General features: G+C 47.5%; 1 protein-coding gene across 3 annotated transcripts; it reads left to right on the top strand.

The window, feature by feature from the left end:
* The first annotated feature begins 91 nt into the window (after window positions 1-91).
* Window positions 92-26,464, top strand: DRC4 (dynein regulatory complex subunit 4). Of its 3 annotated transcripts, none has more exons than XM_020989098.2 (11): window positions 92-461; window positions 11,986-12,081; window positions 12,376-12,573; window positions 12,893-13,099; window positions 14,468-14,522; window positions 15,092-15,297; window positions 15,954-16,121; window positions 16,530-16,616; window positions 19,958-20,167; window positions 22,342-22,407; window positions 26,057-26,464. In XM_020989098.2, exons 1-11 carry the CDS (start codon window positions 459-461, stop codon window positions 26,204-26,206), a joined length of 1,446 nt encoding a protein of 481 aa, XP_020844757.1. In that variant the 5' UTR covers window positions 92-458; the 3' UTR covers window positions 26,207-26,464. The 3 variants fall into 3 exon arrangements, with proteins under 3 accessions (XP_020844757.1, XP_020844756.1, XP_020844758.1); XM_020989097.2 differs by lacking the exon at window positions 92-461 and adding an exon at window positions 3,787-3,893; XM_020989099.2 differs by lacking the exons at window positions 92-461; window positions 11,986-12,081; window positions 12,376-12,573 and having other exon boundaries at window positions 13,067-13,099; window positions 14,468-14,515.
* The last annotated feature ends 223 nt before the right edge of the window (window positions 26,465-26,687 follow it).

Here is a 26,687-nt window from a genome sequence, read left to right as displayed (position 1 = left end):
GCATAAGACATGGTGACACCATCAGACATCACAAAGACCAAGTTGCCCCTTATAAATGAATCACTGCTACTTAAAAGGGGGCTCATCTGGGTGTAACTGCATGAATGAAGCCAGTTTGACGGGTGTAGCCTTTCCAACGAGCTCTTCCTCCTCCTCCTCTTCTTCCTCCTTCCCAAGGCTAAGCTTCTAGATCAACCAATGTTTGGAAGACCAGAAGACCGCCTCGTAGACCCATCACATTCACTTACCAAAGGCCCTGCTCTAATTTGGTAACCCTGCCCTAAATAAATGCATCTCTCTGAGCATACACAGGAGGGCTATCAGCCCCAGCTCTCTTGGTGGTGAAGAATCTAGTGCTTTGTCCAAGGCTCAGTAGCCTTGACTCAGGAGCAAGACCAACAGAATCAGAGGACCTGGGTCCAAGCCATGATTGAAGAGCACACCAAAGAAGATCACAAATGGTGTGTACACACACTGGCCTATTTTTCATGGGAGTCATTTGGTCTGTGTTGATATCCATGATGCTGGCACACTGTATTTCTCTGTGACATATACAATGTGTAGCTGCTCCTGGAGTCCTGAAGACCCAGGTTCAAATCCTGTCTCTGACACTTCCTAGCTATGTCACGTAGGCAAGTCACTTATTCTAAGTTACAGATGGGATTACTTGAGTGGAGGGAATTCCTACCGCTGGCAAAATCACAGATTTGGATAAATTGGAGATAATCATCAGAAGGAATTCACTCTAGTTTAAGGGGGGGGGTCGGGAAAGATTTCTTATAGAAGGAAGGATTTTAGGTAGGACTTGAAGGAAGTCAGAGAAGCCAGGAGATAGGAGGAGAAAGAGAATTCCATGCATGAGGGATAGTCAGTGAAAAAATGCATGTAGTTGGGAAATGGTGTTCCTCTTTAAGGAACACTAAGGAACACCAAGAAGGCCAGTGTCTCTGGATCACAGAGGATGCGTGGGGGATGAGTAAGGTATTAAGGTAGAAGAAGTCTGGAAAGGTGGCAGGAAACCAGGTTGTAAAGGGCTTTCAATGCCAACAGAGGTTTTTACATTTGATCCTGGAAGTTGATGGGGAGCCACTGGAGTTTACTGAAAATACTTCTGCCCTCAAGAAGCTTACAATCTAATGGGAGGGACAAGATGTAAACAATATGTAGAAACAAGCCATGGACAGGATAAATGGGAGCTAATGGTCAGAGGGAAGTCCCTAGCCTTAAGGGTATCCAGAAGGCCTTGCTTTGGAAGGTGGGATTTTAGCTGGGTCTTAGGGAAGCCAGGATAAAGATGAAGAGGAGGGAAAGCAATCTAGGTATGGGGGACAGTCTAAAAAAATGCTCAGAGTTGGGAATGGGGGGAGGCATGTCCCATCTGTCACCCAGGGTGCTATACGGATTTGATGTGAGCTTTGGAAATGGAGCTGTAGTGAGAGGTCAGAATTAAGATGTGTAAGCTGCAAAGTGTCACATGGTTGGTGCGTTGTAATGGAAGGAGAAGAAACCACCCCCTGAGAGAAGCTTATCCTGCCTTACCCAGAACAGTTTGGGGCTTATTAAGGGTCAACATGATACCGCTTTGCTGACGTCTCCAGATTGGTGGCATTTGCCTTCTGGGCCATCCCTGCTGGGCTATCCTTTTGACAGCTGGTAGAATGAGGGTACCTTTGGGCCTGATACCAGGGAAAGAGAATTTCTGATTTGAAATCTGGGCCAGACACCAGAAGCAAGGAAAGAGAGTTTCTGATTTCAGGTGTCAGGGAAGACTAATTAGAGGTGATGAGAATATGCTGGCCTTTTTTTTTTTAAAGATACACACAGGCCCCCCCCCCCCACTCAGATGTTACAGACGGTCTTCTGGCTCTTTCCATCGTCTCTCTGATTTAATGCTGTGACAGCGGCAGGCATGAATCTTCAAAGAATAAGCAGAGTTATATATCATCTCATTTTGCTCTGGAGAAAAAAAGCAGATCCTTGTCTCAGTGTTCAAGTTATATAACAGGCAGCTGGTTGCAGGTGAGAGCCAAGACTTTAGATCTAATTTGAGGAATCATCTCTGGCCTGTCACCATTTATAATGTAGCTGGGGCTAACCAACCTAGAGAATGGTGCAAACTAGTACACAAAATGCTAGGGTCCTCAAGGGCAATTACCCCTCTAGACAGACACAGACACACATGTGTAAAGGCAATTTTGGAGCAGAAAGATTATTATTAGATCTAGAGAATCAGAGGACCTGGATGTGAGTCTTGGCTTTGTCACTTTTTAGCCATGTGATGATGGACCAGTCACTTAAACTCTCTGGGTCTCAGTTTTCTCATCTGTAAAATGGGAGAGGCAACATGGGATAGGGGAAAGAGTACTGGATTTCCAGTTAGAAGGACTGGGTTTGAATCCCAGTTCTGCTACTAATTACTTACTTCTGTGTGACCTTGGGTGAGTCAATCAATTCACAAATAGTCAATTAAGTGCCTACTATATGCCAGGCCCTGACCTAGGACCTGGGCATGAAAGTATGAAGAATGTAACAATCCTTATTCCCAAGGAGCTTAAATTAAGATAATTTCTTGACCTAAGGTTTTTTAATCTAGAAAATGATGACGAAATGCAGTCCAAGGTCCTTCCCAGCTCTAAAAACATGATTTATAATCCTTCTAGCTTGACATATTGTTGAACTATGTGTCTTACATGGTTGTTTTGAGACTCAAAGGAGATCATGTATGGAGAGGACTTTGTAAACCAGAAAGTGCATTGGAGAGGACATAGAAAAAAGAGTTGCTATTCACACAGAGACATGCATTCATTTTATACATACACACGCCCTGGTGCATACATATGCATCAACTCATAAATCCTATACAGTCCCGGCAAGGCTTAGACTGGCTGCTTTGCAAGGGAAACAAAATAAAGACCCAGATCTCTTAAGCCTCTTGGACCCCTTACAAAGCAGTCAGTCTGAGCCCTTGCCAGGACTGGCAATACACACACACATGAATCATCATGATAATGGGAAGTGGTACCCAGTGGTACCTGGTTTAGAGCGAGAGTCCCTGAGTTTGAATCGGGGCTTAACCTGGGGGACCCGGAGCAAGTAACTTAGCATCTCTCCTCTGTAAGATGAGGAGTGTGGAAGTGACTAACCGGCCTTCCAGCTTAGGTCTAGGTTCCTATGTATAAAACAAGCCCATGTATGAAAATTGCTGTTATATAGAATTGCCAAGGTGTCCCCCCCGAATCTTAGCGCAATTTTAAGCTTTAATAGCTTAGAATTACACCGAGGGTTTGGGGACACCTGGAATTCTTATAGAGGCTAATTTGATACGGTCAATTCCGAGCTATCACAATACAGACTTAACATGTATATTTCTTTATGTGTGTGTCATGAGGACCCATGAAATACATCCACGTCAGTACGCGCACAGACTGGGGACAAAAAAAGTCCTAAGAGGCTTCGTTTATTTTTACTGCGGCATTCCCCTAAAATCCATCCTCGCCTCCCACTCCCATCACAAAGCAGCCCCGGCCTCCTCGGAGGGAGGCGCAGCGCTGCCTGTGCTCGCCACTCACACCTAAGCAGCCTCCCAGAGCCCCAGGGACCTGCAGTAGCCGCTCGCGAACCGCCAGGCCACGCCCAGTCCCAGGCCTCCGTTGCTAGGGACTCGATCCCAGCCGTTGCCAGGGTCGCCCCGCCCCCTGGGAATCGGAGGGGCTATAGGGAGAGCGGCGGGAGAGCCAGGCGAGATCTCGCGAGCTCAGGCGAGATCTCGTACAGAGACTCCCGGCGGCAGTTGCTAGGAGACGGAGTTCATTTCCCAGCCTCCGGGACCTGAGGGCCACGGCGGAGTTTGGGCGTGTGTGATCGCGGGGGGGGGCCGATTCGGAAGCAAGATGGTGAGGATGGGGGTTGGGGGGATCTGGGAGAAGAGGGAGAGCGGGGGGCCCTTCCTTCCCCGCCTAGAAGAGGGGTAGGCCCAGAGCCTGCTGGGAAGGAGCAGGCGGGACTCGAACCGGGGGCCTTCTCCCTCGCACGTGACCCACCGGGGCGCCCACACTCGCGCTGGTGCCTTTGCAGCGATGATTAAGGATGATGCTACTAGCCATCCTATAGATAGCATTACCCACAGATGATAGCATTTACAGATGACGAAACCGAGGCTAGCAGAAGGTAAGGGACTTGCCCAGGGTCACACAGCTGATGAGGCAGAATTCGAAGTCAGGTCTTCTGACTCCAAGTCCAGTGGCCTATTCTTTGTGCCACCAGCGGTCCATCATTTTATCCCTGTGTTACAGATGATTTTCTATATATACATACACGTGTATAAATATAAACATAGTTCTGTGCAAAGGTGTGTAGATGCATGCGTGGGAACACTGTGTGCGCATGTACACACATGTAATACACACATGCATATATGCACTGCGTGTACATGTACAATATAGATGATATACATGTGTGTTGGATATACAGCTACGTCCACGTTTATGCAGTGTGTACATATGTGTATCTATAGATGTGCCTACATCTCAATAGCTATACCAATCTATATGTCTAGATCTCTAGATAGAGGTATGATACAGATAGATCTCTGAGATATATCTAGATATAGAGGTGTATACAGCTTCAGATGTACACGCTTCGATAATATGACATCTAGGTAGACAGATATATCTAGATAAAGGAGAGAGATCTGTTTAGATTTAGACACGTATATATTTAGCTGTAGATACAGATAAAGGATGGAAATCTATTTAGATGTATATGTATATATTTAGCTGTAGATATACATATAAGCATAATGTATGACATCTAGATAGATATAGATATATCTACAGAGAGGGAAAGAGATATATCTATAGATATCTATCTAGTTATCTGGATGTAGAAGTATAGAAATATCAATATGTAATATGACTTCTAGATAGAAATAGAGAAATGTATCTCTAGCTGTGTATATACTTAGCTATAGATATACACATGTATGTAATGCAACATCTAAATAGATGTAGATATACCTAGATAGAAATAGAAATAGACATATCTTAATATATATATATATAGCTCAAGCTATACATATGTATATAATATGACATCTAGGTAGAGAAATAGAGACAGATATATCTCTAGATATATGTAGCTATATATATATACATGTATATAATGGCATCTAGATAGATATGGAGATATCTACATCTAGATATCCATATAACTATAAATAAACATGTATATAATATGACATCTAGATAGACGTAGATATATTTAGGATAGATAGCTGTAGATATGTACATATGTATATAATATGACATCTAGAAATAGATCGAGATAGCTTTAAAATTTGCAAAGCTCTTTACAAAAAAAGTTTTAAGTTTAAAACTCAGCTTAGTTTTAAGCTAAGACTTTTGGCACACTCTGTGTTATCTCATTTTATCCTCATAACAACCTCGGCAGGTAGGGGCTCTTGTTGTCCACGTTGTGCAGATGAGGAATTTGAGGCAGAGAGAGGTTAAGTGACTGGCCCAGGGTCACACAGCTAGGACGTGTCAGACCTCCCTGACTCCCAGGTTCTGTGCTCTCTACCAGCTAGCTGCCTGTTGCATTGTCCCCATCTTACACATGAGGAGCCGGAGGCTCCCAGCGGGGCAGTTACTGGCCACAGAGCTCGTCTACTAGGCAGAGCCAGGATTGGACCTTGGGTTTCCTGTCTCTCCCAGCACCATGTCCTCGGAGCTCTGTAAAGACTGTGATTCTCTGATCCCTTGACTCCAAAGCAGGAACCACCGCCTGCCAGCAGAGCTTCCCAAACAAAGGGCCTTTTGTGCCTCATTGCCTCCTTTGGGAAGAATGAAAGATCATGCAAATTCCTTCCCTTCTTGGGGCCTCAGTTTCCTTGTCTGTAAAGTAGGTAGGGAGTGGACTAGATGGTTTTAAAAGCCACCTCCTTCCCTGTTCTCATTTACAACGTCCCTTTCCAAAGGGCTCTGCCTGCCTGAGTCAGAACTGCACTCCCCTGTCATACCATTGTTTCTGTCACTGGCGCAGGGGACAATCAGGGCTGGCTTGGGTTCTGTGATACTGTGACTTCACCACTCTCAACACTGAGGGCAGACTACAGAAGGATCCCGCGAGTCACGAGCATCCGGAAGTGAGGGTTGGAGGATCACGTAGCCCTGAGCCTGTCACCACCTTTTTAAACAGAAGGGGTCCAGAGCTTGTCACTGGACTCAAAATCCAAAACCATCATTCCTTTCCTGGCCTTACTGCTTAACTAGCTGAATGACCTAAGGCAGATTAGGTAATATCCCAGGGATTCCATTTCCTCTGCTCTAAAATGAAGGGGTTGAATGAAGCGATGGCCAGTCTCTTCCAGCTTTAACATTCTGTGACTCTTTGGTATCCAAAATGGAATAGACACAGTGAGAAATTCGAAGGAGGGGACAAGAATCCAGGTGAGCGGAGGCTTTGTGGGGCTTAAGAGGCCAACTCCATGAGCACCGTTAGAGGAAGTGTATTTGAGCACAGTGAAGGCAAGTTAAAAAAAGGAATGAGGGATCCCACTCTTCTCTAATCAGTCATTGATGACCTGTCTAGCTTTCCTGGCTTTATGCTGTGGGTAGTAACTCACCATTTCTAGAGGAGCACGTTATTCCTTTCACATTCAACAATTTAAGTCAACAGACTTTTATTATGCCCTTACTGTGGACCTCTGAAGTTCATGGTACTCCTGGGGGGGCAGAGGGGACCCGAGCCACAAAGTTTAGATAAGGCATTCTTCTCTGCCCTTTCAGAGTCTAGCAGGGGCACAAGATACCATACATACATATGTAGATAATTATAGCATATGATAAAGTGCGTCAGAGTGCTGCAAAACAAAATGCTAAGTTCCAAACTTCTTCAGAGTGCTGTTCTTTGAATCTGTGTTAATATTATTTGTTCCCCCTTTCCTTTCCTTCAGAAGTAGAGTGACCATACATGGAGAGTACTGTGTCTGCTGTCAGATGTGTGTGTGTGTGTGTGTGTGTGTGTGATAAATCTTTGTTATGAGGGAAGGTTCACTGGGTAGGGGTATTCAGCAATGAATGTCATATTAAAACAAAGACATCAATAAAATTTGAAAAATAATTTCTCAAAGAGGAATGGAGAAATATGGGGCTTTTTATCTCCTTCAGTTTCTACCATTTTAATGTTGCTTTTTCCTTGACCTATTAAAATTCCTCTTGCAGTTTTCTTGCCTTGGTAACCAAGCTTTATATGCTCATTAACACTTCCCAGTACAGCTGGGTAGTGATTAATGGAAGTAGATTAATTGCCAGGTCCCCAAGCAAAACTTTGCAGTGATCCTTGATAGACATTTGCCATCCATCATGGCCAGGGCTGGAGCAGCCCTCCTTTCATTGGTTTTCAAGCTCTGCTGTTGTATTTGTAAGAATAAGATAGTTTTCTTCCTGTCTGAGAAGGAATCTGTCATCAACCTGAAGGCAGAGTTCTCAGCATTTGCTAATGGCTTCCTTAATAAAATCGTAATACCTTTCTACTTTGTGTGCTTCTAAATTTAACAGTGATATCTTAATTATCAAATCAGATGGATTTCTTCAAACTTTTTTTTTCAAAAAAATTCTTCATTTTTGTTATTCTGAACTTTACAAACACTGACAAATAAAAGCACTTGCATAAACATAGAATGACCATGAGACAGTTTGAAACTTAAAATGTAACAAAAAATTTAAATTAAAAAAAACTTGGAACAAATCAGCATAAACAAGCAAAACACCCCCCACACACACACACACAAATGGCCATGCCCAAAAATGTTCCATTCTGTACCATGAGTCCCTCATCTCTCTGCTGGGAGGTGGGTAGCATCTCTGGTCTGCTGGGGTTAGAGTTGGTAACACTGCATTGATCCACGTTCTTAAGTGTCTAAGAGTCGTTTGTCTTAACAGTGTTGCAGTTACTGTGTACGTTTTTATCCTAGCCCTGCTCACTTTGACTCAGCCGTACAGGACTGTGCAGGTTTCTCTGAAACTGTCCTTTTCATCATTTCTTATGGCACAGTAATAGATTCTCTTACATTCAAATGCTGCATGTTGTTTCTTTTCCCTGTTGGTGGATACACCTTCAGCTTCTGGATTTTTAATTTAACAAAACATAGTGTTTTAAATATGTTTGTGCAGTATCAGGCCTTTGTCTCTTTTCTTTGGTCTCTGGGTCAAAGGATATGCACTGTTTAGTTGATTTCCAGGGTCTAGTTTCACATCGTTTTCCCGAGTGGTTGGACCCAGCACAGCCAAGAACAGCACTTTAGTGTACCTGGCATCCCAGAGCCCATCTGGCAATTGTCATTTTCTTTGTGTAATCTTTGCCAATCCTCATTCTTCTTCCTTTCAAAAAATTATATATTTTTTCTATCCTCAAAAATCCACCTTCTCTCCCTCCTATCACAAGCTTCCCCTCTCCCCATGGAGAACAAAGGAAAAACAACACCCTTATTACAAATCTGTGTAGTCAGGCAAAATAAATTTCTGCATTATCCATGTACAAAAATATGTTTCAGTCTATAGTCTTGAGTCCATCGCTTTTCTGCCAGGAAGTGGGTAACATGTTTTATCATGAACCCTCTGGAATTGCAGCTGGTTATTGTGTTGATCAGAGTTGCTAAATCTTTCAAAGTTATTTGTCTACTGTGTTGTTGTCTTTGTATAAATTGTTCTTCTGGTTCCATTCACTTCCGTCTGCATCAGTTCATGCAGGTCTTCACAAGTTTCTCTGAAGCTCTCTACCTTTTTTTTACAGCACAATAGTATTCTGTGACATTTAGGTACCATGATCTGTTCGGCCATTCCCCAATTTATAGGCATCCCTTGAGATTTGCTTACTTTGCTGCCTCAAAAGATACACGCGCGCACACACGCGCGCGCACACACACACACACCCATAGGGTCTGTTTTGCTCAGGATGACTCCTTCCCGGAGTTTACCCTCCCTTTAAATCCTCTTTCTCTTATTTCCCTAGTAAGTGAAAGCAGTTTTTGTGCCCATCGCTGTGTGTGTATTCTTTCCTCTTTTGATCTATTCCGATGAGAATGAGGTTCAGGTGTCTGCCACTCTCCCCCACTGAAGTAAGGCTGGAAGAATAAGTCCCTGGCTTCTCTTTGGTCCATTCTGATTTTCAGGGTGTCTGTTTGGGTAAGGTTTTGTACCTGTTGTGCCAAGCTGTTAATTCAGTTTTCAGTTCCTTCTTCCATAGCTCTTATTTCTTTTCCATTTTTTTCCTCTAATACTCTCATTTGTAAAAACATTTTAAAACCTTTTTTTTTTACCTCCTTCGTTGTCCCTTCCAGGAATTCTAATTGAATTTGTTCCTGTGCTATTTTTCTTTGAGGCTTTCCTTGTAGATGTTTTGGAGTCATTCTCTTTTTCTGAGTTTATGTCCTGAATGATCTTGTCTCGTCATAGCATTTTATCATAGGATTCTTGTTTGTTTGTTTGTTTGCAGATTCCTCCAGCCTTACTTCCTGACTTCACACTTGATGTTAGGCCTGGTTCTGTGTGCTCATGTAGGGAAAGTGTGGGCTGGTCCTCCTGGGGTGTTTCTTGGGGTGTCGAATGTCAGGCTCTCGGGGACAGCTCTGGCTTGGGACCTGCCGGCTTTCAGTGTCCCCACAGTGGTCTAATCTGATTAGATTAATCTGATCTAGTCTGATTGCTGCCCCCTGGTCTCAGCTTTGCAAATTGCCAACAGTAGACTGCTGCTGGACTCAGCCATGGTCACCTGCTGCAGGGCCCTGCTGCTTCAGACTTCCCGGCCCCGCTTGGGTCTGGGATTGCCTCTGGTTCTTCCTCTGCAGGCTTCAGACTGGGCTCTTCTGCTCCTGGGCCCTGAGCCACAAGAACCTGCTTGCTGCAGAACCTGCTTCTCTCTCAGTATACTATTTAGGGCCTGAGAGCCCTAAGGATGGGGCAGGGAGGGAGGGCCAGGTCCTCTCTCAGTCCACCCTGGAGCTGAGACCGGGGAAGGGGGTGTGGGCAATAATGCTGCCAGTTCACACCTGGTACCCTCGTGGTGCCTGCTGCAGGAGGAGTCTGTGGGGGCCTCATACGGGGCTGGGACCGCTTCTCGCCCCTCTCTGCGCACTGGTGTGATCTGGTGGCGCGAGAAGGTTGTGCTGACCCAAGGTGGAAAAGATTATTCACTGTAACTTTTTCTTGGATTTCCCCACCCAGCTTCAGCCTAGTTCATTTTCTAAATTGGCTTTGGAGTTGTCGAGGGCGAGGGAAGGGTAGCGCTTCATCGCACTACTTTCTGCTCCTCCGCCACCTTGGCTCTGCCTCAGCCAAACCTCCTTTTTCCTGACTTCCTTACAGCATTTGATGCTATGGACCATTCTTTCCTCCTTAATATTCTCTCCTCTTTGGTTTTTTGTGACGCTGCTTTCTCTTGGTTTTCTTTCTACTTGTCTGACTTCTCCTTAATATCTTTATCCATGTCACAACCCTTAACCTTGGGTATATCCTAAGACCCTGTCCTAGTCCCTCTTCCCTTCTCCTCTCCTCCTCTCTCCTTTCCCCTCCTCTTCTCTCGTCTCATCTCCTTTCCTCTCCTCTTCTCTCATCTCGTCTCTTTTCCTTTCCCCCTCTCCCCTCTTTTCCTCTCTCCTCCTCTCCTTTCCCCTCCTCTTCTCTCTCCTCATCTCCTCTCCTTTCCTCTCCTCCCCTCCCTTACCCTCCCCTCTGCTTCCCTCTCCATACTTTTTGTGATCTTGTCAGCTCCTTTTACTTTAATTATAATTTTAATGTAGATGACTCCCCGATCCAGTCCTAGGCTTTCTCCTGAGCTATTTTTCAGATATGTTCCATAGCTATCTCAAGCTCAATACATCTAAAACAGAACTAATTTGTCTTTCCCCCAAACTCCCCCACTTCTGAACCTCCATGTTTCTGTTGAGGACACCACCATCCTCCTCATTATCATGGTTCACAACCCCAGAGTCACCGTCAACTTCATACTCCCACTCATTCCACACATCCAGATCTTATTAATGCTCCCTCCTCTGGTGTGTCTGTCCTCTTTTCTCTGCTCACACAGCCAGTACCCCAGAGTGTAGGCCCAGACTATCACAGCAGCCTCTAACTGGCCTCCCTGCCCCAGGGCTCTCACTACTCCAAATCCTGCTCCATGCAGGTGCCAGAATGATATTCCTGAAGCACAAACTTAACCGTGTTACTCCCCTGCTCCAAAAACTCCCGTGGTTCCTTATTCCCTTTAGGATAAAATGGAAGCCTGACATTTAAAGCCCTGCATGGCTCAGCCCCAGCCTTTCTTTCCAGCCTAATGATAATACTCCCCTGTATGCCCTCCCCCATCCAGCCAGAATGGCCTTCATCCTTCTCCTCCTTGTACAGACCACTGCCATCTCTCACCTCCGTGCCTCGCACGGATGACCCTCTCTCCTCCTGTCAGCCCCGAGCATCCTTAGTGACCCTCAATGCCAGGCTCGTGTGGCTTCCTACACAGAGCCTTCCTGCATCCACTGCTGCCAGGGCTCCTCCTTTTTTTTGTACCTACTTTCTCAGTCTCTTTTTTGTAGAGACAGGGATGTGTACATGCTGCCTCCCCCAACAGAATAGGCTCCTCCAAGAGCAGGCCCTGTTTGCTTATCCACAGTGCCTGGCACAGAGCAGGGGGTTAATAAATGCTTTACTGATAAGTGACCACATGCATGTGAATAAGTATCGGGTAAACAACGTTGGCAGAATATCGTGGCATGTAGCATTTGAAGTAGACCGTTCTTGGAGTGGACATTTCTGTGGGAAGAGCAGCGTCCTGAATTGTAAGTAAGTGAATACTGTCCAGCCCCTCTCTGGCATATCAGAAAGACTCTCCATATGCATGTGTGAGTCAGTAAAATCACCCAAAGACTGAATCCAGAACTTACCCCTTCAGCCGTGTGACCACCTTTGTTTATTTGTGATTTTCCTTCTATTTCAGGCACCCAAAAAGAAGGGAGGAGGAGGAAAGAAAGGAAAAGCCAAAGCTCCACCCATTGTCGATGGCATCCCACCAGAGGAAATGAACAAGGAGCAGGTAGGAGCGTGGCCGGGAGCATGCTTGCCCACCCCAGGCGAGAGCCCAGGTTTGAGCCTCTTAGAGGTATCGTCGGGAAGACAAAGCGCATTTGTTATTGCCAGCACCAAGCTCATTTAAAAATGTTTAAGCCCCGCACAGAACCTTCTCCTTCAGTGCAGCATGTTTATGCTGAGTGCTTTGGTTTCTTGCTCTTGTGCTCCAGAATACCCTGATTATATTTCATGCCATGATTCAGAAAATGTCTGCCGTTCTTCCTTGGCCCTTACCTCCCCACCTTGTCTGAGTCTACAGGTGGAGGAGCACATTATGCGGATTAGGGAGGAACTGGACCGGGAAAGGGAGGAACGTAACTACTTTCAGCTAGAGCGAGACAAGATCCACACCTTCTGGGACATCACGAGGAGGCAGCTGGAGGAGAAGAAGGCAGAGCTGCGGAACAAGGACCGAGAGATGGAGGAGGCCGAGGAGAGGCACCAAGTCGAGATTAAAGTGAGAGATGGCCCACTCATTTCTGTGTGCCAGGAGCACCTCCAGTGTTGCTGGGCGGATTCCCCACTCTGGGTGAGAAGGGTGGGCTAGGAGGCTGTGCCCTGGCACTGGAGAGGACCTGCCTGTGCCCGTGAGATCGCTGCCCCGTTGGAGTTTAAGCGGTCCTGGCTTATCCTTGTGGTGTATGGCCTGGGCATCCTCCAGAAGGGAGAGACAGGACATGGTCTTGGAGGGGGAACTTTGACCGCTGTTTCTTTCTCTCTCTGTGTAGGCAGTCGAGAGTGCACAGGCCCTGTGTTTTCTCTGTGTTTTCTCTTAGGTTTACAAACAAAAAGTGAAGCATTTGCTGTATGAGCACCAGAACAACCTGACGGAGATGAAAGCTGAAGGGACCGTGTCCTTGAAGCTGGCACAGAAGGAACACCGCACACAGGAGAATGAGATGCGTAAGAACGTGCGGTTCCTCAAGGTGGAGCTGAAGGAGCAGGAGCTGGCCAACGAGGTGGTGGTGAAGAGCCTGCGCCTGGTATGTGTGCCTGCCCAGGAGGCGATCCTGGCGAGGCCGTTCTCAGCCTCATAAAAAAATCAGTCTCAATAATGTGGCTGATGCCGGTGTAACGTGGGTGGGTGTCACTCTGACGGCCCCCAGTCCGCTCGCGGAGATGCAGGCCATCGCAGGGGCATTCCCTTGGAGCTGGACACACAGCTCCTTGGGAGGGCTCGTCAGAGTGACCACCCTGCTACACTAACATCAGGAAAGCTCACTCAGTAACGCTTTAGATCAAAGCATTGGCAATCCTGAAGAGGCAAAGGCAGGACTCTCATTCTGCCACAGATGCAGTCACATGGGCAAGTCACAGAGATTCTCCTCAGAATTAAGAAGAGCCTCCGAGCCTTTCTCTGAAACGCAGAGATAATAATGCTGGCCTTATTTACCTCACAGAATTGTCATGAGGAAAGCAATTTATAAACCTCAGAATGCAGAATCTGTGGAAGTCATTCATCGCAGCCAGATAGCTAGGAGGAGTAAAATAAGGTCACTTTACATAGTATGTGACTTTATCACCAGAGCTTAGGATTCTCCCTCTTAACAGCATCCTAGGGCGTGTTGATATAAAATGGATTTTGGAATCAGTCTTTAGCTTGTATAATTCAGAACACAGGCCTGGTGTGTCTAGAGTCCCAGGGGTGGAGAGCCTGTGGCCTCAAGGCCTTCTAGGTCCTCAGATGTGGCCTTTGACTGAGTGCAAGTTTTACAGAACAAATCCTTTTTTGAAGGGGATTTGTTCTGTGAAGTTTGGATTCAGTCAAAGGGCCACACTTGAGGACCTAGAGGGCCACATGTGGCCTCGAGGCCGCAGGTTACTATGGGATACACAAGAAACCAGGGGCAGAGAGTGTCTGCTTTCAGGAAAAACATATTTTGAGATAAAGACGTTTCTTCTTTTCCAGTTTGTGAGAGGCACAGGCCACGTTGAATATACTTCTGTGCGCATGGGGAGTCAGTGCAGTCTTGCTAATGTCTTCATAAATCCAGGTGTAACTTTCTCCCAGGCCAGTAAAGCTTTGGAATGTGATAGTTCTCACAATCATTCTATCCAATGTAATGCATGCTTCCATGACACTGAGGAGAAACTGATTCACCGAAGGGTTTTCTAGGCAGCAAAGGTACCTCGCTGACCTGAGTGTGGCTGCCCTGAATTGACCATCGATTTTTGCGATGCTCCTGTAACACTGTTGTTTTTCTTTAAAGATTTTTTTTTTATAGGCAATTTTATAGGCCCAGGGTCACACAGCTAGTAAGTGTCAACTGTTTGGTCTGAGGCTGGATTTGAACTCAGGTCCTCCTGACTTCAGGGCCGGTGCTCTATTACGCTGTTGTTTTTCTTGACAGAAACATGACGAGGAGATTACTCGGATGAGGAATGACTTTGAGAGACAAGTACGAGGTTTGTCGTATACTCTGGTAAATGTCTACCTCTTCTGTCCCAAAACAGCTTGACCAACCCAGCTTCCTTACCAGAAGGGTGTTTGTCCTGGGGGCTGCTGTAGTGAGGCCCTTGTCATTCAGAAAAAAAGGGGAAGGGGGCCATTCCCAAGGTGCTCTGCTTCCTCATCACTGGAGGGTGGGTTATTTGTAACTGTAAAAGAACGTGAGACACCACATGCCTTTGCATCCCTGTGCCATGGGACATCCGTCTGCATGTGGTCCTTCTCCAGGGCCGTTCAGACAGAGTCCTTCAAGTGCCCTTGTCCCTGCTTCCGGCCCTTTGCTCAGCTGTCTGTGAGGGCTCCGGTCAGTTCTCTGTGGGTGTCGCTCAGTAAAGCATCTCCGGTCAGGCTGTAGCGTGACAGTTCCACTGGGCGTCCTTCGGTACTGCTGATCCCCAAGGGAGCATCGGGCAGTGGGGCCAGTGTTCTGGAGTCCAGAAGGACCTCGTGGGTCCATTAGTACTTAGAGCCTCTCTGGGTCCTGGTCTGCCACTGCTAAACTGCTCTGTGCACTGTTTTCCTTCAGAGATCGAGTCCAAGTATGATAAGAAGATGAAAATGCTTCGAGATGAGCTAGATCTTCGGAGGAAGACAGAGATCCATGAGGTGGAGGAGAGGAAGAATGGCCAGATCAACACGCTGATGAAGAACCATGAGAAGGCCTTCAGCGACATCAAGAACTACTACAACGACATCACCCTTAACAATCTGGCGCTCATCAACTCTCTCAAGGTACCCCACCCCTGCCCCTGCTGCTCTCCCTGTCTCCAGTGAGCCTCCGTAAGACCGGGATCGTTCGCAAGAGAACTAAGTCTCATGGGGTGGGGCTGCATCTGCCTCGTGAAGTGTGGGCACTGTGGAAGGTGCCGGGACCGGGAGTCGCCAACCAGTTGCAGACAGGCAGGTCCTAATGCCTGCCGGCCGTGTGGTCCTGGCCGGGTTGTCTGGCCTCTGAGCCTCAGGCTCTCCGGCTGTGAACAGAAGCAATGCCTGCATTAGCTGCCGGGGACCCATGAGCTGATGTTACATCTGCACTGAGGACTCTGTTCCTGCAGGCCTGTGTGTTCCTCCCTCAGCACAGATCACCACTGGCCTACTGCTTAGGAGATAAGTCAGAGGCTGGATGTGAGCCCAGCTCTTCAGCACAACACCCACTAGGCCTGGCCATCTCTAAGCTGTTTTTATAATTATGCTTTCTTTCCCATGCCCATGTGTGTTGATTTCCCACTGAGACGCTGATTAAGCCTGTTTTTCCTCCCATAATCTGACCAGTTAGTTCCCCAAAAGGTGTGCAGGTGCTCATTGGAAAAGTTCCACCTGGAAACAGGTGTCTCTGCTTCCCCTGGCCTTGCTGGGTCTGCCTTACAAGCCCATTATTTTCTCTGCAGGAGCAGATGGAGGAAATGAAGAAGAAGGAAGACCATTTAGAAAAAGAGATGGCAGAAGTGATGGTTCAGAACAAGAGGCTGACGGATCCTCTGCAGAAGGCCCGGGAGGAGCTGCTGGAGCTCCAGAAGAAATTAGTCAACTATGAGAAGGATAAACATGCCCTGGCTGTGAGTCTCCTCCGGAGGGCTCTGAGGGAGTGCTCATCTAGGGGCGGTCCTGAGCCAGTGCTCTGTCTGAGGCCTGCCTGGGGGAGCCTGGGGCCTCTGAGGTTGTGAGCTCACCTGGTGCCCCATTTGTCACCCTCTCCTTCCCCTGGGAGTCCCTGTAGGGCCAGTGAGGAAGCCTGTGGGTTATCTCAGGGAAACAGATCCAGCCTGAGAGGGGAAAGCCCCTGCAGTCCTGCTCCTGCAAAGATGCCGAGCTTGGTCTGCATGGCCCCTGCTGTTCTGCTGGCAGATGCTGTGCCTCTCTGCTGCTTACTCTTAGCCTTGCCACCTCCTGGGAGTCCAAACTGCACCAGCAGTGATTAGGCCCAACCACCTTTTCTGCCTCTTTCCCTCTCGTGTTCTCTCCAGAGCACAAAAGCCCGTTTGAAAGTCACTGAGAAGGAATTAAAAGATCTTCAGTGGGAGCACGAGGTGTTGGAGCAGCGGTTCATCAAGGTGAGGAGAGGGATAGGGATGGCCGGGCGCCTCCTCGGGGGGCAGGGGACGACGGCAGGAGGGATGCTCGGCCCCCCTCGGGAGGGGCACAGCTGGCGCGTCCGTGGGGGCAGGTGGGCAGGAGACTTTTTTTTCTGTTTGGATTTCTCCCTCTCCTTCTAGCACGATCCATCAGTGGTTATCTTGTCATGAGTGACCCTCACAAAGGTCATTCCCTGTGACCATCAGAGAATGACGTTCCCACCTTCCTGAATGTCATTGTGAGGCATCAGATGGTACCCTGATCTGGATCCCTGTGCCTCCATCTCTTCATTTGTAGATCCTGTGTGTTGTTATTAAGAGATGATTTGTGATGTGCTTATGCAAGGAAGGCGTCTGAGGGCAGAGAAAGTCAGTCCCCAGTTAGTGAAAACTTGGACAACTTGTGCAATGAAACCACGAAACTGAAGCTTGATCCACCCCTTCAGGACATGGCAGGGTGTCCTGAGCAGGTGCTGCCCTTCAGCCACTATTTCCAGGTCCTGGTGAATCTTGTGCTTGACGGCCTCTGTGTCTGTCGGCAACCCTGCTTCCTCCTGCGCTCAAAAGTTGGTCCGCAAGTGTTTATATGTCCTTACTGTGTGTTAAGTGCTGTGGATACCAAAAAGAAGTGGCAAAACATGGTGCGTGCCCTCAAGAAACGCACACTCTAGTGGGGTGACAGTATACAGTGACTGTCCGTACAATATGAATTGAAGGTACTAGCAGAGGGAAGGCACTGCAGTGAAGCAGACCAGAAGGTGGGATTTGAGCTGAGTCGCGAAGGAGTCCGGGGAAGCCAAGAGGCAGGTGGAGGAGAGAGGAGGGTCCAGGTCTGGAGGAGGGAGATGGCCTCCTGGCCAGTGTGGCTGTAGTGTAGAGAAGGTAGAAAAAGACTGGGGAGGTAGGAAGGGGCCAGGTGGTGAAGGACTCTGAATGCCAAATAGAGCCTTTCGTGTTTCATCCTCGAGGTAACAGAGCTAGGGGATATTACTAAATGATGTGGTGAGCCTTGCATTCAGAAAAGCCCCTTGGCAGCTACGTGGAGGTCGGAGAGCGTGAAGTAGAGGGAGACTTGAGGCAGGGAAGCCTGCGGCAGTGTGAGTCACTGTGGGAGAGACACCGGGGAGGTCATAATGACAAGACCAGATGGCAGCTTGGAGCTACAGTGGGAGGCTGAGCGAGCAGCTGAGGACAACGCTGAGGTTGCAAAGTCAGGCCAGTAGTAGGAAGGTGAGGAAGATAGGGAGGGCTGGGGAAAGATAGATAACAAGCTTAAATTGGAGATGCCAATGGGTCATCCAGTTTGAGGTGGTGATACAGGCCAGAGAATTGTCTGTATCCAGATGGTGGCTGAACTCTTAGGCACTGATGAAATCTGTAGACAAACATGGCTTTATACTTTTATTCTTTTTTCTTTTTTGTGAGGCACTCAGGGTTAAGTGACTTGCCCAGAGTCACACAGCTAGTAAGTGTCATGTCTGAGATTGGATTTGAACTCAGGTCCTCCTGACTCCATTGCACCACCTAGCTGCCCCTACATAGCTTTATACTTGGTTAAGCAACAATATATGGCAGGTGAAGGCTGTCTTGGCCTGTACCTTTCTGAATTTCTTGAATTGTGGTTATGTTTCAAAATGGTGCTTGAATCACCGTCATGGACTACAGAAAGCGGATGCTTTCCTGTGATATAGTGAAATTTTTACTTCATAAATGTTCATGTTACACATGGGCAATTTGTACTTTGTGAGATATTCTAGGGGAATTAATTTCCTTTTAAACTAATTAAATTTGTGACATTTGAATATAACCAATTAGAGATTGATATAGAATCCCCAGGAAAGGTTCTTCCTTAACATTCATCACAATTACAGTGATTGATCGGTCAATAGATATAAATAGATATAGATAGTTATATCTTCTTCAAAGAGTGAATTAGACATGATGCCTTCATTAGGATGCTGATGGACTTAAGTGATGGGATGTCCCAGGATATTGTCAGGAGACATAGTGAGAAGACTTCCAGGCCCCCCGGCTGCTGGTGTCTTCTTTTCTGAGGTCGCCCCCTGTCCAGTTTATCTTGTACGTACCTGGTTATTTTCACGCCGTCTCCCCTGTGAGAACGTCAGCTCCTGGAGACCAGGGACCCGCCTTGCCTTCCTTTGGATTCCCAATGCTCAGCACACACGTTGTGGTTACCCAGTGAGCACTTTGTAAGTGCTTCTTTGTGGTCCTACCGACTTCAGCAGGAAGGGGACAGGAAGTGGCTGGGAGAGCGAGGCGCTGGCTCCTGGATCCTGGCGGTGTCATGAGGCCGGGAGCCGTCCTTCCCCGCTTAGCGCACAGGTGGGGACTGATGGAGAAGAAGGCGAGTCAGGAAGGAGAGACTTTACTGTTATTTGACTGACAAGTGTAACCTGATAGAGTTTTGTCATCTTTCCCAAAAGTTTTTTAGCATCAAATATCAGAGGAAAACAAAACTTTGTCCTGATAGCACTAAAGACGGGAATTTGGCAGCAAATTTCAGCGAAATTCTAACCAGCCAGCCGTTGCTGTTGTTATCATTGTTCAGTTGTGTCTGACTCTCCATGACCGCATTTGGGGTTTTCTTGGCAGAGATACTGGGGTGGTTTGCCATTTCCTTCTCCAGCTCATTCTACAGATAAAGAAACTGAGGCAAACAGGGTGAAGTGACTTGCCCAGGGTCACACAGCTAGTGTCTGAGGCCAGATTTGAACTCAGGAAGATGAACCTTCCTTAATCCAGGCCCAGTGCTCTGTGCTCTATGGTAGTCCTGATTTTAGTTGGGAAATTAAGGCATGGAACAGTCCAGCAGCTTGCCCAAGACCATATGGCTAAGCAGTGGTGAAGGAGGAAACCCAGGAGTCTTCCCTGCGATAGGGCTTAGCCCCCCATTCCACTCTGCCTCTTATCTTTGAGACTGTGGTTCCTCTCATTTTCACCAAGTCCACATCTTTTCACAGTGTCCATTTGAAAGAAAGGGCTTGGTACTGATTCTTTCTGTGTGCTAGAAGTTTCCCTGTGTACTCTACCTTAAGGGCAGTCACATGTCACTGGCCATCGTGTGTGTTGGGGAGAGGGCTTTGGGTGCAACTGTGAAACATTGGGATGAAATGTAAGACTTGTTTAGCACGATTACAGTTAGAAACTGCTATGGCCATCTCCCCCTGTCATCAGAGAGGTGACAGAAACGTATGTCATTTTCTCTGCATCGAATCATGAGTATTCTGTGGGTCTTGTTAATGAGCCATTTCCCTGAGAGATGACTTGGTTTCTCCCCATGTCCTTGTCTCCTGAGCCAGGTACAAATAGAGCGAGATGATCTGTATTCCAAGTTTGAGAAGGCCATCCAGGAAGTACAACAGAAAACTGGCTTCAAGAATCTGATCCTGGAGCGCAAACTGATGACCCTGTCGAATGTGATGGAGAGGAAGGATGTGCAGCTGAACGAGATCCTCTCTGCCTCCAACCTTGACCCCGAAGCCCTCTCGGTGGTCTCCCGGAAGCTGGAGGTATGGGCTCTGGTGAAACAGGACACGCCTGACTCACTGTGCTTTCCCGTAAGACTGGGGAATTTAGGTGACCTAACAGCGCTCCTGTTGTTGAGGGTTTGCTACACACTCAGTCCTGCTCTACATATTGTTTTCCTCATCATATCCATTGGAACTTCTTAGCCAGCTGTATCTCTGACAGTTAAGTGATGATAGGTTAGAGAGAGAGAGAGAGATCCTAAAAGTCTCTTTGGTGGTCTGCTTTCATCCTGGCTCCAGCGTGGACTCCCTGCATGTCCTTGAGTACGTAAATAATGCATGGAGAAGAGAGTTGTCAGCTGGCCCTCTGTCTGTTGAGATCCAGACTGTTGCCATTTTTGACGGGGGGGTGGGGTTGGCGGTGGGGATGGGATAAATGCTCTTTCTGGAGAAGGGGACCACCAGTTGTGCCATATTGGTGTGGTGGGGCAGTCACGTATCTAACCGCATAATGGGACAGCAAATGACATTTCTCATATGAGTCAGTTAGGAATCAGGATCCCAGTGCTTCTCTGTTTCAGTCCCGGGTTAAGGGGTGTGAAGAGTGTGCTCACTAGCTGAGTCAGAAGACCCTGGACTGCCTCCCAGCTCAACCACCTACTAGTGGCCCTGGGGCTCAGTTTCCCCCTATGTAAAAGGTGTGGAAGTTCAACAAGATGGTTTCTAAGGTTCCTTTGAACTCTAACTGTGCAATCCTAGGATTTCATAGAAAGAGCAGGTGGAACAGAGCAAGGGACTCCGTAGTGCGACCACAGGGGGTCGTAGACATCGGAATTCTAGGTTTGGGTGGGAGAGACTTTTATAGAAATTTAACAGGCAGTGTTTGGTCTCAAGCTTTTGGGTTGCTTATCACAGAGACGGATCCAGAACCAGAAAAATGGTGCTTTTCCCCGAAGGCCTTTCTCAGTTTGTATTGCCTCTCACGAATAGAGAGGAAGTCTTCAATCTTTATCTATGGAGGTGTTTTTCTGTCTTCATGACCATTGGAGCTTGCATTTCAGGGTCACTTGATGTAAGATTACCTTGAATATGTTTGCTTAACTTTAATGCTCCGTGGGTTCACCTTGGTGAAAGATGCCTTCAGTTTTCCTCCTGGTTTTGGTGTCTGCCATCTCCCTGTGCTCATGTACAGAGTTCTCGCCTCTGGCCTTACCCTTGAACTTTTGAAGCCTTCAAAAGGGATGAAGGCAGAGGACAGCTCAACATATTAATCGTTATGCTCTGGGACTTTTTTGCTGGCCTCTCTCTGCCTCTGCACAAGCTTTACCTAACTGGACCTAAGTCCACACAATTTTTGCATTGAGCTAGCTGCCATGGATAAATGCAAGAGAAGTGGAGAATTTTCCTCTCTGTTGAGGGCACGTTCTGACCCCCTCCCATGTTTAGAGAGCAGAATGGGGCTGCTTTTGATGGTTCTTGGAGGCCCCGTGTGCATCAAAGTTCTTTCCTTTGGAGCCAACACAACCCTAAATGGATTCCAATCTTTTCTGCTAATCCATCTATTGATAGAGACAGCTTACTGTAGAAAATGGCTTGTGTGGTATGGTGGGAATGTGATGGGGGACGGAAGGGGGCAGAGAACCTCTGATCAGGAAACCTGGAATCCTGAGTCTGAGAGGGAGGGGACACCTCAGGGGCCTGCCTGATTTGTCCTTTCAGGGACAATGGGGTTGTTTTATCCTCATTTGACAGAAGCACAGATTTGTCCAAACTCACCCACCATTGAATGGCAGAGTGGTGCCCGGAGCCTATGGTTCTCTTCTTCTCATTTCTGGCCTCTTTTCCCCGCCCACCCTGCTCTCTGAGCGAAGAGTCCTGGAGGGCTGATTAGCTAAAGGAAGCTGTCAGACAGAAACCACAGTAGACCAGCTCTAGGGCACATTCACGTTCCTGTCTCAGAGGGTGATACAAGCGGGAAGCAAGTTCCGATCTCACTAGGGGAAGAAAGACCCCTCCCCCCTTCACTCTCAGACCAGTGGGCTCAGTTGTAGCAGTTGTGGGCCAGTGGTCAGAGGCTTTCTGGGCATTGCCCTAGTCTGCTTGACTGTGTGCCCATACCCAAGGTTCTCTTCAGTGCATAAATCACAACGTGTTTTGGGCTTAGCACTTTCCACTCGAATCATGTGTCTTAGCCAACCTTTGATTTCCCTCTTCAGGATGTTCTGGAATCTAAAAACAGCCTCATCAAGGACCTGCAGTATGAGCTCGCCCGGGTTTGTAAGGTGAGATGGTGCTGGGCGAGGGGCTTTGGGGCAAGTAAGAGGGAAGGGAAGTGGGTGCTGACACTCTGAAGAGGCAGTGGGTCCTTTCATGCTGGCACCACCTCATTACCCAAACCTCCTTCCGAGTGTTGTCCAGAATCAGCACTAGGGCTGACCAGTAACGAGAGAGCCAGAGCGTGCTTGGGTGTTCGGTGTTCCCTGTCCGTACAGACATCCCACACCGCCCTTGCTTAGGTTCTCTGACTTGGATTTGGAGTCAGCAGCCTGCATTCTGATTCTAGCTCTGCCATTTAATACCTGGGTGATATCAGGCAAGTCATACCAGCCACAGGGACGCAGTCGCCTCTTCCACACTAGATGACCCCCTCAGGTCCTCTTCACCTCCATATCCCGTAACCCTCTTCCCTTTCATGGAGGTGTGTGACACATCTGCTAAAGCTCTGTGGTCTCCGCTTAGTTACGTGACAGTCACCTGCTCTCCCGGAGAAGGAGGACCAGTTTTACCAGAATCTCAGGTGTGGCCAGCAGTCTTCTAGAGGCCGTTTCGCCAAAAGAGATTTACCAGAAATGGACCCTTTGTTTCTTTTTTGGGTTGAATTGGGTGACCTTTACTGATTAATCTTTGTCTCTAAGCGGCCAGCAGCGTCATGCACAGAGATGTCAGTAAATGAATGGTTTGGGGTGATCGTTTGATACGTGATTCTGGGTCATCCCACAGGCACCTGCCTCTGGCTAATCCGCTTCCCCAGGAGATCCTCCATCTCATCCCCGTCACTGGTTTGGGGTCCTTTGGCATCTGCCTCAAGTTTCTGGGTTTTCTTTTCCTTCTATAAGTTTTCCATCTTCTTCTGTCTCACAGTCAGGATGTCTGCCCTCCAGTGTCTCCAGACGTATGGTCCTAGCTCAGCCACCTCTATGTGACCTTAGTCTTTGGTTTTTCTTTTGGAAATGTGCTGTTAACCCTTTAACCTTTTCTTCTCTTCCTGGCCACCTCAGGCCCTGATCTCTCTCAGGGCACAGCCAAATTTGGGGCCTTCTCCTCCCATATCACACTTTAGGAATTGTGGCCCTAGAGTGAAAATAATTGGATGCAGCTGCTCAAGCTGACATTTGGCCCACCGTTTTTCTGACTCTCGATATTCAGCAGTCAGTGACTTAAGGCCTGGGAGTGCCAGGCCCACGAGCTTGTCTCCTTGCCGGAGGACAGCAGAGGGATTTGTGGAGGAGTGACCTGCAGACATAACGTGGTTCAGGTTAAGTGTTTGCTTCTCTGCCCCGAATCTGTCTTACACCCACCAGGCCCATCGTGACCTTTCCCCGATACTTACTGTAAAAGGCCTTTGTGTGTGTTAAGATGTACACCAGAATCCAGTGGTGGCACGGAAAGTCTTTGCTGGCAGAGTCCCAGCTCAGGCAGGTCCCACAGAGCCAGAAAGTCTTCATTAAAGGCCCAGTGATGGACAGTGTGTCTGATGTTTGAGGAGCAACCTGGATAAATCAGAGAGGCCCGTGGCTATTTGGTGCCTTTTGTGGGGCTTGCAGTCTGCCTTGGTGATGGCAGTTACCCACATTGGTGTAGACTCAGACCCTGGAAGTGCATGAGTAAACAGATACGGTGCCCTGGGTCAGGGCACCAGACTGATGGGCTCATTCCCTAGCAGATCCCTGCCGCCCCCCCTTTGTTCTCCCAGCTCTGCTCTCACCTGGCTTCCATACCTCCGGCTCCTTCTCAGCCCCTCTCTCTTTCTGGCCTCCTCCTTGTTTATTCTCCCAAACCCTTTTTCTAGCTCCTGGCATTCCCCTGACGCTTTGGCCCCGGTGCGCTTTCTGCCTTGTCTGTCTCTTGTCCACCACAGGACTGCTCTTTGGTTCTTTTTCTTGGTGAAGAGAATTTTTAATATGAGGCATATCCATTATGGGAAGACCCCCCCCACATATATGTATGTGTGTGTATATATAATATATATATATGTATGTGTGCATATGTGTGTATGTATGTATATCTGATTATCAAACCGTGTCACTCTCAGTTACTCTCATTATCTTATGTTATAAACAATGTAATTTATTCACACCGCCCCCTACAGATAGCCAAACCAGGGAACTAAGAGATAAGTTAAGTACCAGCAGGTCTACCTTGGCTCCCAGAAGCTCCCACTACATTTGTGACCTTTAAGTACCATTCCTTATGGCCGCATTGTACATAAACCCAAAGGTCAGCCTGAGGGAATGTAGAAAGATCATGTCCCAGTGAAGGCCACGGTCAGTTCTCACTCATCAAGGGAGCAGGAGACTACTGCTCCTGGATTCTTCCTCCGTTTTGGCCATTTCCTCCTCCTCACATCCCAGTCACCCCTAAGACTTGGGGGGGAAAAAAGACAAAAATCTATGTGTGTTTTTTTGACTGTTTGGTAAAAAAAGTGCAACAGAGAGAAGATTGAAACACTTCACTCAGGGTTTGGGATTCCCTGCATTTTAGTTATCCAAACTTCCTGTCACATGAGCATTGACAAATGAATGTTAGCTATATTTCCTCTGAGAATAAGCCATCCCCAACTGAAACATGGCCAAAGGCTAGAAACAATTTTCAGAAGAAGCAATTCGAGTTGAACGAATACCCGGAATCACTAGCAGGAAGAGAAATGTAAATTGAAACAATTCAGAGGTTTCACCTCTTACCTAAAGGCAACAAAAGATGAAAATAGAAATGTTGGAGGGGCTGTGGGAAGATGGGAACAATAATCAGGGTCGGTGTTGCTGTGACTTTGTCCTGCCATTCTGGAAAATGACTCGGAACAATACTAAAAAAGTCTCTGAACCTGGCATACCTTTGACCCCCTGATAACCGCTGCCAGGCAAATGCCTGGGGAGAACGGGGGGGGGGTGTCAAAAGCCACATATATACAGAAGTATTTATAGCAGCACTTTTTAGAGTAGCAAAAAATGGAAGAAAGGGAGTAGCCGATGAATGAGTTGTGGTGATTGAATATAATGGAATATTAGTGCAGCACATGGAGTCTGTTTTGCTTGACTATCTTTGAAACAAGGGTTTTGCTTTTCTTTTTTTTCTTTAAATGGGGCTGGGGTGAGAGGATGAGAAAATATTTCCTTGTAAGTGAAAAATAAAGATTGATGCGGTAAGAAATGATGAACATGAAGAAATCAGAGAAACTTACAAAGACTCCTCTGAACTGAGGTAGAGTGAAGCTAGAACAGCTTGCATGGCCTCAGTAATGTGAAAGCAAACAAAACAAAACAAGCTAAAAAAGGGTTTTGCAAAGGAAAAAGAAAAGAAAACCATGAAAGACTTCGTAAGTGATCAGTGCAGTACATGATGGCAACTCCAGAGGACCATTATGAAATCTGTCTCCGGCCTGGGGGATAATGGAGGGGAGGTGATAGGAACTTCAGAAGGAGGCCTGCTTTTTCACCTGGGGCCACTCTGGATTTTTCCTGGCACATATTTGTTCCAAGGGAGGGTTCTTTTAGTTTGGGCTGGAGGGGCCGCCGGGAGCAGAGAATAATGTTTAAAAAAAGAGGAAAAGCCACAGTGAGGAAACAAAGTCCAAGTCAGCACAGGAATAAAAGAAGCACCGTGGTGGGCCCAGGGCTGCCCCTCTGACCTTCCTTTGCCTTTCTTTTCCTGCAGGCACACAACGACTTGCTGCGAACCTATGAGGCCAAGCTCGTTGCCTTCGGCATCCCTCTGGATAACATAGGGTTCAAGCCTCTGGAGACTGTGGTGATAGGACAGAGCCTGGGGCATGGCCCCGCCGGGCTGGTATCTATGCCAACGTAGCCTGGGGGGACCGCAGCCGCCCTGCCCTCCCCTCCCCAGCTACAGACATTCTTTAGCCCTGATGCTGCACGTGGCCAAGGGGCTGAGGCCTGGTGAAGCTTCAGAGATGGTTGCTCTGGATTGTGCCTCTTTTCATGGACTTAAGGTCGGTTATTTTTTAAAAACTTCAGCAGATGAAAAATTTTTAACTAGTCTATATCTCTTTGCCTTGCTCTGTCTCAAGGCTTCATTAAAGTGGGCCCAGGTATAGGAAAGAAACTATGCAGTGTTTTCTTGGTGAATGGTTCCCCCATCCAAGTATCTACAAGGGTCTGCCCCCCCTCAGATTCACCCCAAACCCTCCCTGCACACGCTTCTCCTGGGCCTGCTCTCCTGTCATCCCCATGTACCTTCTGGCTGTGGCCCTCCCCAAGATCTCCCAGGACTCCTAGGAGCCTCTGCCCCTGCCTCTGGGTGTTATACCGAGAAATGAGCGAGTTGA

Source organism: Phascolarctos cinereus, unplaced genomic scaffold, assembly GCF_003287225.1.
Source record: "Phascolarctos cinereus isolate Bilbo 61053 unplaced genomic scaffold, phaCin_HiC Scaffold_2;HRSCAF=192, whole genome shotgun sequence".
NCBI lineage: Eukaryota > Metazoa > Chordata > Mammalia > Diprotodontia > Phascolarctidae > Phascolarctos > Phascolarctos cinereus.
The sequence above is the reverse complement of the archived record's forward strand: the minus strand, read 5'-3'. Positions and strand labels throughout refer to the sequence as shown.